This window comes from Somniosus microcephalus, chromosome 9, assembly GCF_052327205.1.
Source record: "Somniosus microcephalus isolate GS21.2 chromosome 9, FLI_Smic_1.0, whole genome shotgun sequence".
Taxonomy (NCBI): Eukaryota; Metazoa; Chordata; class Chondrichthyes; order Squaliformes; family Somniosidae; genus Somniosus; species Somniosus microcephalus.
The window spans coordinates 122,335,359-122,347,410 of NC_140995.1; the positions used below are offsets into that span (position 1 = coordinate 122,335,359).

The following is a 12,052-nucleotide window of genomic DNA, read 5'->3' on the forward strand; positions in this document are numbered from 1 at the left end:
CTGAGAAATAACTTGTGGCTGAAGAAACTGATGATCTATCAGGTGGGAGCTTTTAATGCACATTTGGAGCTGTCAAGTAATCAGCTGGAGCAATGGCTATTCAACTCCCGCCTCAGGTTCACAGACTTGGTCCCCGAGCAATGTGGACCCTGTGGGCGAGCAGTTAAAGTTAAAAGGTAAGGTTAAAAGCAATTATTAAGGGTCTGTCAACAACCCAATAATTGGTTCAATTGGGTCGCCCGCCTCTGTGGGTCGGATCGGAGATCACACATGCAACTGTGGGAAAGGTGCATTGTGGCGGGACCCGCTGTCAAAAAAATTTAATTTCCCACCCAACCCGCCACCGTCCACTGACCCCCTGGAAAATTCTGTCCAAAGTGTAGTAGAAATCTGGAAATATCCCCCTCAGACGGCTGTGGATTCTGGGCCAATTGGGGCTTTCAAGATTGGGATAGATTTTTGTTAGTTCAGGGTGGGTATCAAGGGATTTGGAGCAAAGGCGGGAAAATGGATTTGAGATATAGATTACCCATGATCTAATTGAATGATGGAATAGGTGTGGAATCTCTGTCCTGCCCCTGCCTTAAGGTTATACTCCTACTTTCAAAGTTGCAACCCCAAATTAAATTTCACTCCCATACGAACAGAGTAATACATTATGCAGTAGATTATAAAACTATCCCGTCCTAACTGAACAGGCTTTCAAATGTGAGCAACGCCACACGACATCGACGAGTGTAGAACAGAAACAATCTGAAATCGAATGAAACGGCACTTCCTTAGTTTCGTCTGCATATTTTAAAATCTTTCTCCTCCAGCCGGTACAAAACGGTTTCAATGTTACAGGGAAGTTCAGGCAGTGTCAGTTTGAAGCGGCTTGGGCCAGTTGTGAGCGCAGGCTGCAGCCTCTCATTGGGAGCCGAATGTTGCCCGGAAGGTTCCGAGGATGCGATGACGCGGCGCGCTCCGCCTCCTCCCCCTTCACTGCGACAGCGGAGCGCTTGTTGACTTCATCTCAGTATCAGCCGGACCCCGCCGTGCTAGTAACAAAGCAGTATCGCTGGAGCTATGGGAATAAATGCAGCCGACATTGACGACCAGTCGCTTCTTCCTTATTACTTGAAGCCTGTCGACTTGGTGAAAGTGGCCGCACGGTTTCTGCAGTGGTGGAACCGCTGGTGCCAGTAAAAAAAATCGGCGGCCGTCCGTATGGGGGGGTCGGTGCCAATTCTAGCGCAGTAGAAGTGCGTCGAGCGGGGCAGTGGCACAATGCAGAGTGGGGCGGCTCGCCACAATAACACGGTAAAATGAACCAGTGTGCGAGCAATGGACGCCTGGCAGCTCCAGCAGTGGCCACCAGCAAACTCTTTACCGCCTAGCCCTGCTAGTAATGGGAGCTTTTAGCTTGTTGTGGTGCTTTCTTCCCTCGCTGGTAGCTTGGTCCGCAGCGACGATGAATTGGAGCATTCTGACGGTAAGAGCACACGGGTGTTAGCGCTGGGTTGAAGAGAGACCGGTTGTTTACCAGAAGCCCTGTTATTGTCTGGCGATGAGAGAGACGAAGATAAATATTTCAGATTTTCAGCGTTGATTTTCTTAGATGGTAAATACAAATTGTAATAGCTTGAGGTGTTGAATGCTTCATGGTTTTCCTATTGAGTATCGGTGTTGGAATGCGTCTGGGCAGGGCATTAGGTGCATGTTAATTTTTCTTTACAAAGGATGGAACAGACATCCGTGTTGTATCTATGCACTGATACCAGTGTACTGCATAAGGTAATATTTTATATTGACAGACTTGTATTTTTGTTAATATTGGTAACTGATATTTTTGGCACCATTTTTTCTTTATTGGGGAAAAAAAACACAAATGAATGCCGATTTGAAATGTAAACCAGTATTGTAAACTTGCTGAGGGGGTAAGTCTGTAGATTAAACAAACTGTAAAAATACTCTCTTTCATATAAAGTAATATCATTAAAAATTGACCCATAAATCTATCTAGTAAGGATGCAAGTTGTTGCATCAGGTTACTGATGTTGCAAGTAACAGTATGCCCTTGTTGGTCACAATCAATATTATGTGGAATTTTGCTACTGTACATTGGACAGAATTTTGAATAATTTTATTTAAGATAATTTGAAATCTTTTTAACTCTGCTTCTGGTAGCTATTCTCTTTCAGTGTCATTTATTCAGAATGTAGAGATATATTTATTTTAAACTTCTTCAAAATACACAAACTTTGCTCTGCACAGGTTTTTCCATTCATGCTGACATGAACACTTTACAGCCAAATTTGTTAAGATTTAATGCTTTTTTTTGAACAAGACTAAACCTAGTTCATTGGGAAACCTCTAGTTTAAGCAGGAGCGCTGGGTGCACAGAATTGTGCTATATTTCAACAATGTTTTCCCCTGTTTCAACTTTTTAAAACAATATCTGGGGGCAGTAAACTAAGGCCAATTCTTTTGTTTCCTATTGTTTGGTTAAACCAACTGTTTTAAAATGGCATCACAGCAAAATTCAGGGAACCATCGGGTATCTAACAAGTTTTTATTTTTTTTGTGATTTAATTCCCTTTATTCATTTTATATTTCACACAAATTACAACACAGAAACAGGCCAATCAGTTTGTGTTGGTGTTTATTGTCCACAATCGGTCATCTTAAACGCATGTGCCTGCCCTGTTCCCGTATCACTTTATGCCCCTTTCTACCACCTATTATTTTTAACTGGTCTCTGCTTCTATCACTAACTCCAATAGTGAATTTCTCAACATCCACCTCCTGTGTAGACAATTTGTTTCCTGCTCTCTCTCCTAAGTTTCATTCTCTGTTCCTCAATCACTAGAAACAGTCTTTTTCAATCTGCCTTGTTCTATCCCTTCTTAATTTTAAACACCTCAATCAAATCATTCTGTCACCCGCTCAGTTCTAACAAAAACGCATCCAATTTTTCAAGTCTTTGTATTTGTTTTTCCTCATGCCAGGCAGCATCCTAATGATCCTGTATGCACTGCACCCTCTCTGTTGTCGTATTATCCTTCCTATAGTGGGAGGGGACAAAACTGCACACAGTGATCAAACTGGAGTCTTATTAAGGTTTTATGTAGATTCACCATTACATTTTGACTTTTATATCCTATGCCTCTTGCCATAATGCCCATTAGTGTTTTTTATGGCCTTATATACACTGGAGATGCTGCTTTTAATGCAATATGAACCTAAACCCCCAAATTTCACTTCTTTCTTATCACTCAACCGTCCCCTGTTCAAAGTAAAATTACTTTTTTTTAACCAATGGATGTACCACTTCACAATTACAGACATTGAATTCCATCTGCCATTTTCTTGCCTATTCCTCCATCTTCTCAATATCCCCCTGCAGTTTCCTTTAGCCCTCAGTAATTTACTATGTTTCCTGCTTTAGTATCATTGGCAAATTTGGACCCCACGTCCTCTAGCCCTACCGCTACCCAGTTCCAAACACTGCAAAACTGGCCTTAACTTTTTTTAGCAGGTTTTTGATCCAATTTGTTCTTTTAATTCCATGCCCCTTAATCATCATCAGTAGTCACCTGTGTGGTACCTTGTCAAAGGATTTCTGACAGTCCATGTACACTAAATCCACTGCATTTCTTCCTTTCACCATACCTGTTAAGTTTGCCAAATATGATCTTTGAATTTTCTCCTGTTCTAGATATTTAGTAACTTCATGCAGTCTAATTAACCACAATTTGAAATTAAAATATCTGTATTTTCAGTGAGTAACTTCAGGCATGGTTTATTGCAAGGGTGCCCTCGCAGTAACAATGTAAGGTATACTGAGCTTTCAACTTGTCTTCGATGGTGTCTGAGCTCCAGCTTTTCCTGGTGGGGGTGTTTATCATTTATTATTTGGGTCTTCTAGGTCAAATGATGACACATTTTTGGCCAAGGAAAAGCTCTTCCAGACACTGATCAAGTCCCTGTGCAGACACGATGGGCTGAATGGCGGCCTCCTGTGCTGTAAATTTCTATGATTCTATGAGCCACTTTGTTGGCCAGTTAGGGAAGAGACACTGATCCTGCCTGTGGATGTGTTGTGTGTTGTCTCCTGCCCCAATCCCAGACAATAGTGCTCATGAGCAAGGTAGAGTGAGAGGAAGAAAATGTACATGTGAAATTCATATTTATTTTCTCTGATCTTTAAAAAGAATCAACTGGAAATGAACAAATCACCTGTAAGATGTGAGCTTCAATATAATAACCAGTTATTCTTGGATCTGACTGTAGTTCAAAATTACAGTAATTATCTGGCTTGGTGTATATTTAAGATAAAATGCATTTACGGTTGCAGTGCCTTCAGTACTACAACAACTTGTGTATTTATATAGCGTCTTGAACATGGTAAAACGTCCCAAGGCGCTTCACAGGAGTATTTAAAGACAAAAAAAAATTTGACACCAAGCCACATACGGAGAAATTAGGGCAGGTGCCCAAAAGCTTGGTCAAAGAGGTAGGTTTTAAGGAGCGTCTTAAAGGAGAAAAGAGAGGTAGCGAGGCGGAGAGGTTTAGGCAGGAAATTCCAGAGCTACACCAAGAACATGATACAGTAAACCTTTTACAACAATGTTCAGGGGATAGCCAGATTTTGCATTATGGCTAAGATGTGTTCAATTATAGTTATTCTCTGACCAATGCTTGGTGTGTGAAACCACTAAACTCGCAGAAGTACCAATGCTATTGTCAATTATTGTGGTTTATGAGTACTGTTGATTGTTACTTTTGTTCATTAATCCTTGTGAAAGGACTCATTTGCTGTCTTTCCCACATCCACCCATATAAATTTCATAGGTTTACAAACTACTGAAATTCAATTTCTGAATTGTGTAGAAATTCTGCTGCTGTTCTCAAAAGGTTTCAGGTTCCATTTACTACATCTTGCTACTCTATCCTTGTTTCTTTATATTTGGCTAAAATCTAAACCACTGGAGTCTTTTTGTTAATTTAGGAAACTGAGATCACACCGAACAGGTGCTTTGTTTTTGTTTTAAAGTTTCACTTATTAACCAGTCCAACAAAAATTTTGAAGTATCGGTGTTGGGATTGTTCTCAGCTGAGGGCGTGTTTTTAAAGTTTGAAATTGATGGGTTTGATACTGAAATATTAGTATTAACTTTTCATCCAGTAAATATTCCAATTGTGCAGCCAAAATAGTTTCTAGCTTTTTTAACCAATATAGGTCAGAGCACCTATATTGTAATAAAGCAGTTGATATGATCCAATTTTATATCTTAATAGTAACAATAATTATGTAGTTTTCCATTTAATAAAAATTTTTTTTAAAAATCCCATTGCATTTATATAGCCTCTTTAATTTCCTCAGTATGTCCCAAAGTGCTTTGCAGCCAGTGAATTACTTTTGAAGTGTAGTCACTGCTATGTAGGCAAATGTGGCATGCAAATTTGTGCAGAGCAGGATAAGTAGATTCCACACCTCCAGTTATTAGGAGTTTACCCAAAGGGTCATAATCATGAAACCCCTTTTTATAAGAATTAGCAGGAGTAGGCCATACAGCCGTTCGTGGTTCCCCTAGAGTCCAAAAATCTATCTATCCCGGCCTTGAATGTACTCAATGACGCAGCAGCTACAGCCCTCTGGGGTAGAGAATTCCAAAGATTCACAACCCTCTGAGTGAAGAAATTCCTCCTCATCTCAGTCTTGAATGGCTGACCTCTTAGCCTGAGACCTAAATCTCTCTGAACAGCAACATTTAATAGTTTCTCACCATTTCAAAAATATTCTGTTATTCTATTCTTCCTACCAAAGTAAATAACCTCACATTTCCTCACATTATACTCCATCGCCACCTTACTGCCCACTTACTGAACCTGTCTATATCCCTTTGCAGGCTCTTTGTCCTCCTCACAGCTTACTTTCCCACCTGACCTTGTATTGTCAACAACTTTGGATGCATTGCACTCGATCCCTTTAATCCAAGTCACTATGACAACAACAACTTTTATTTATATAGCGGCTTTAACATAGTAAAACGCCCCAAGGCGCTGCATAGGAGTATTTTAAGACAAAAAATTTGACACCGAGCCACATAAGGATAAAGGGCTGGTGACCAAAAGCTAGGTCAAAGAGGTAGGTTTTAAGGAGCGTCTTAAAGGAGGAAAGCGAGGTAGCGAGGCGGAGAGGTTTAGGCCGGGAATTCCAGTGCTTGGGGCCGAGGCAACAGAAGGCATGGCCACCAAAGGTTGAGCGATTTATAATCCGGGATGCTCAAGAGGGTAGAATTAGAGGAGCTCGTATCTCGGGTGGGGGTTGCGGTGTGGGTTGTGGGGCTGAAGGAGATTAGAGATAGGAAGGGGCGAGGCCATGGAGGGATTTGAAAACAAGGATGAGAATTTTGAATGAGGCGTTGCTTAACCGGGAGCCAACGTAAGTCAGCGCGCACAGGGGAGATGGGCGAACGGGACCAATAGATTGTAAATAGCTGAGGCCTAAGCATTGATCCTTGCGGCATCCCACTAGTTACAACCTGCCAAATGGAAAATGACCCATTATCCCATCTCTGTTTTCTGTCTGTTAACCAATCCTCTCCATGCTAATATATTATCCCCAACCCTATGAACCCTTATCTTGCGTAGCAACCTTTTATGTGGCACCTTTATCGAATGCCTTTTGGAAATCCAAATATACTACATTCACTGGTTTCCCCCCCCTTTATCTACCCTGCTAGTTACATCCTCAAAAACCTCTAATAAATTTGTTAAACATGATTTCCCTTTCTTACAACCATATTGAATCTGCCTAATCATAGTTTGATTTTCTAAGTGACCTGTTACCACTTCCTTAATAAGGGATTCCAGCATTTTCCCGATGACTGATGCTAGGCTAACTGGCCTGTAGTTCCCTGTTTTCACTCTCCCTCCTTTTATGTGAACTAGAGACTGTAATCTTCCATATGCACTTTTTCCAATCTCCTGGAAGGCTGACTGATGAACTCTTCAGTGAGACAAAGCCAATAATAAAACATCCAGACTGATGCATTTTACATATACTTTAATAAACATAGTGCTCTTTGCAGTGAACTTGGCCTGTTGAACTTGATTCCTTGGATAAGCCAGAACTCCAGCTCAAAGTTACAACAGAAAATGCTGGAAAAACTCAGCAGGCCAGGCAACATCCGTGGAGAGAAATTAGAGTTGACGTTTCGGGTATAACCCTTTTTCAAAAAGAGTTATACCCGAAACGTCAACTCTAATTTCTCTCCACGGATGTTGCCTGGCCTGCTGAGTTTTTCCAGCATTTTCTGTTGTTATTTCGGATTTCCAGCATCTGCAGTATTTTGCTATCGTTCAAGCTCAAAGTTATCTTGTTGAGCATCTGTCAGGAGCTTTCTGCCTCGGGCATCCATTCCAGTGCTTGTCTGGCTGCTCTTTTGTGTTGAACCCAACAAATGTGTGATCACCATGCTCTGCTTTGAGCTTCAAACACCACATCTGCACATCACCAAAAATGCCACCATCTGCCATAATATCGCTTACCTCTACTCCAACCTCGCCCTCATCATTACAGAAACCTTTATTACTGCTAATGTCACCTCACTGCTTCATCTCTCAAATTTTTTCTTACTGACCTTTTGTCACAGTTCAGTTTGAACTTCTGAGTTTACCTCTTCTGTGCCATTTAATTGTATTGTATTGCCTCCCGCCCCTGTCACATTTCTAGGCTGAAAAATTCTCCAATCTTCAAAATTCAGCTTTCTGATGCTCGGGTACAATCTTGTGGTTCTTTGCACCTCCAGGAATTCTTTGTCTCAGTGGTCATGACTGGATATGGTGTTTTCTGATCTTTGCCTTTCAAGCATGACACCTTACAACTTGTACTCTACAGTTTTGAGTAGTTGTGTTTTTTTTTATGGCTGTTCTCAGTGATTAGATGCATTCAGCATTGAATGTATTAAAATCCACAGATCTCTCGATTTTACCCATAGCTATTTTGACACCACTCATGGAGTGCTTGTGTTGCCCATTTATTCTTTTCACAGGTGGTACTGCACTGTTTTACATTCTTAGTTGCCATTATTTCTGCCCACTTACATATTTTACCTAACTTGTTTTGTGGTCCCCAAGCTGCTTTTTTCAGATTCAACTGCCCCATGGTTATCGGTGGCCAATATCTCAACAGGTGGCCAGGACATCACTGCAGGAGTTGCTCAGAGCAGCATCCTAGGCCCAACTATCTTCAGCTGCTTCATCAATGATGTTCCCTTCAGCATAAGTGGGGACATTTGCTGATGATTGTAGTGTTCCTCTCCATTCACAATTCCTCAGATAATGAACCAGGCCATATGCAGTAAGACCTGGACAGCATCCAGGCTTGGGCTGTCAAGTGGCAGGTAACATTCGCACCACACGAGCTCGGCAATGACCAACTCCCATGACATTTTAGTGGCATTACCTTCATCGAATCCCCAGCATCAACATCCTGGGCTTGCCACTGAACAGAAACACAACTGGACCAGCCACATAAATGATGTGGCTATTAGGGCAGGTTGGAGGCTGGGTATTCTGTGGTGAGTGGCTCGCCTCATGACTCCCCAAAGCCTCTTCACCGCCTATAAGGCACAAGTCATGGGTGAGATGGAATACTCTCCACTTGGGTACATGACATTTAGGAAGGACAGGAAGGTGGGAAAAGTTGGAGGGGTGGCTCTGTTAATTAATGATGGTATTAGCACAATAGAGAAGGATGACCTAAGTTCAGGAAACCAGGATGTTGAAGCGGTTTGGGTAGAGAGGAGAAATAATAAAGGCAAGAAGTCACTTGTGGGAGTGGTGTACAGGCCCCCTAATAGTAACCACGTGGTAGGATGGAGTATAAAGGAAGAAATAATGGGAGCTTGTCAGAAGGGTATGGCAATAATCATGGGGAATTTTAATCTGCATATAGACTGGAAAAATCAGATGGGCAAAGGTAGCATAGATGAGGAGTTCATGGAATGTTTTTGAGATTGTTTCTTACAACAGCACGTTCTGGAGCCAACCAAAGAGCAGGTATTGTGCAACGAGATGGGATTAATTAATGAGCTCATAGTGAAGGCGCCCCTAGGTAGCAGCGATCATAATATGATTGAATTTTACATTCAGTTTGAGAGAGAGAAGAGTGGATCCAAGACTAGTATTTTAAACTTAAATAAGGGCAATTATGAGGGCATGAAAGCAGAGCTAGCTAAAGTAAACTGGCAAATTAGGTTAAGGGATAGGTCAATAGAGTTGTAGTGGCAGACATTTAAGGGATATTTCAAAATACACAATATATACATTCCAACAAGAAAGAAAAATTCCAAGGGGAGGACCCACCATCCGTGGTTAACTAAAAAAGTTAAAGATAGTATTAAACTTAAAGAAAAAGCATATAATTGCGCAAAGATGGGTGGCAGGTCAGAAGATTGGACAGAATATAAAAAACAGCAAAGAATTACCAAGATTAATAAGGAGAGAAAAATTAGAGTATGAGAGAAAGCTAGCTAGAAATATAAAAACAGATAGTAAGAGTTTCTATAGATATAAAAAAAAAGTTAACAAAGTGAGCGTTGGTCCTATAAAAAGTGAGTATGGGGAGTTAATAACGGAAAATAAGGAGATGGTAGTTGAATTGCACAGGTATTTTGCATCGGTCTTCACTATAGAGGATACAAATAACATCCCAGAAATAGCTGTAAATCAGGAAATGGAAGGGAGGGAGGAACTCAAAATTATAATCACCAGGGAAGTGGTACTGAGCAAGTTGTTGGAGCTGCGGGCTGACAAGTCCCCGGGTCCTGATGGACTTCACCCTAGGGTCTTAAAAGAAGTGGCTAGTGAGAAATTGATGCGAAGGTTCCACTAGATTGGAAAATAGTGAATGTAACTCCTTTATTCAAAAAGGGAGGGAGACAGAAAGCAGGAAACTACAGGCCAGTTAGCTTAACACCTGTCATAGGCAAGATGTTAGAAGCTATTATTAAAGACATTATAGCAGGGCATTTAGAAAAGTTCAAAGTTATCAGGCAGAGTCAACATGGTTTTGTGCAAGGGAAATCATGTTTAACCAATTTATTGGAATTCTTTGCGGAAGTAACGTACTGTGGATAAAGGGGAACCGGTGGATGTACTGTACTTAGATTTTCAGAAGGCATTTGATAAGGTGCTACATCAAAGGTTATTGCAGAAAATAAAAGCTCATGGTGTAGGGGGTAACATATCGGCATGGATAGAAGATTGGCTAGCTAACAGGAAACAGAGTAGGCATAAATGGGTCATTTTCTGGTTGGCAAGATGTAACGAGTGGTGTGCCACAGGGATCAGTGCTGGGGCCTCAACTTGTTACAATTTATATAAATGACTTGGATGAAGGGACCGAAGGTATGGTTGCTAAATTTTCTGGTGACACAAAGATAGGTAGGAAAGTAAGTTGTGAAGAGGACATAAGGAGGCTACAAAGGGCTATAGATAGGTTAAGTGAGTGGACAAAGATCTGGCAAATGGAGTATAATGTGGGAAAATGTGAAGTTGTCCATTTTGGCAGGAAAAATAAAAAAGAAGCATATTATCTAAATGGTGAGAGGATGCAGAGGGATCTGGGTGTCCTAGTGCATGAATTGCAAAAGGTTAGTATGCAAGTAATTAGGAAAGCTAATAGAATGTTACCGTTTATTGCGAGGGGAATTGAATACAAAAGTAGGGAGGTTATGCTTCAGTTATACAGGGCATTGGTGAGACCACATCTGGAGTACTGTGTACAATATTGGTCTCCTTATTAAAGGAAGGATGTAAATGCGTTGGAAGCAATTCAGAGAAGGTTTACTAGACTAATACCTGGAATGGGCGGGTTGTCTTATGAGGAAAGGTTGGACAGGCTAGGCTTGTATCTGCTGGAGTTTAGAAGAGTAAGAGGTGACTTGATTGAAACATATAAGATCCTGAGGGGTCTGGACAGGGTGGGTGTGGAGAGGATGTTTCCTCTTGTGGGAGAATCTAGAACTAGGGGTCACTGTTTAAAAATAAGGGGTCGCCCATTTAAGACAGACGAGGAGAAATTTTTTCTCAGAGGGTCGTGAGTCTTTGGAACTCTTCCTCAGAGGGCGGTGGAAGCAGAGTCTTTGAATATTTTTAAGGCAGAGGTAGATAGATTCTTGGTGAGCAAGGGGGTGAAAAGTTATCGGGGGTAGGCAGGAATGTGGAGTAATCGGATCAGCCATGATCTTATTGAATGGCAGAGCAAGCTCGAGTGGCCTACTCCTGCTTCTTATGTTTGTATGCTCCAATGGGTATAGCTGCAACAACGCTCAAGAAGCTTGACACTAGGACACCGCTTCCAGCACCTTAAGCATCCACTACTGATGCACATGGCTGCAGTGTACTATCTACAAGATGCACTACAGCAACTCGCCAAGGCTCCTTCAACAGCACCTCCCAAACACGCAACATCCATCTCTTTGAAGGACAAGGGCAGCAGGTGCATGGGAACGCCATTACCTCCAAGATCCCCTCTACCTTATCCAGGGCACGAGGGGATGATAAATAAATGCTGGCCTTGTTAGCGATGCCATATCCTGAGAACAAATTTTCAAAATTAGCAAATTTGACCATTTTGCATTCAGCTGTTAATGTAAATTAGTAGATCCCTCAGATTCTTTTGGCACTTGATTCCTCTTTCTTCACTCCTCCTCCAACCCCACAATTTTTATAACTACTACTTGCTGTTTTTTTTTACTCCTGTGATTTTATTTCCAAGTTTTATCTTGAATCCTGCCCCCCTCCTACTGCTTTAAGTTTAAATATTAGCCTATCCTGTGGAGCTTTGCTAAATGCATTTTAGAACCCAGTGTGCCCAAGGACAACTGAGGATTTTTCGTGGACTACTTGGGATGTCATTTACTCAATAAATAAATAAATAAATTACGGAGCTTAGTCAGACAGGGACTTCCTCTTCTGAACATACAACTTTTAATTGGTTATTGTAGAATTAATCCTCATTGTGTGTGAAAAGCATGATATAAGTTGTAAATGCAAT

At 41.3% G+C, this 12,052-nt stretch overlaps 1 protein-coding gene across 2 annotated transcripts in view; it reads left to right on the forward strand.

The window, feature by feature from the left end:
- The first annotated feature begins 895 nt into the window (after positions 1-895).
- The window catches only part of LOC147112641 (tumor necrosis factor receptor superfamily member 21-like), a 30,828-nt gene continuing 19,671 nt past the window's right edge, over positions 896-12,052 (forward strand). For both annotated transcript variants that reach the window (XM_085997108.1, XM_085997109.1), the window contains exon 1: positions 896-1,474. In XM_085997108.1, coding sequence (XP_085853234.1) covers positions 1,391-1,474 — 84 coding nt within the window. In that variant the 5' untranslated portion in view covers positions 896-1,390. The remainder of the gene's footprint in view (positions 1,475-12,052) is intronic.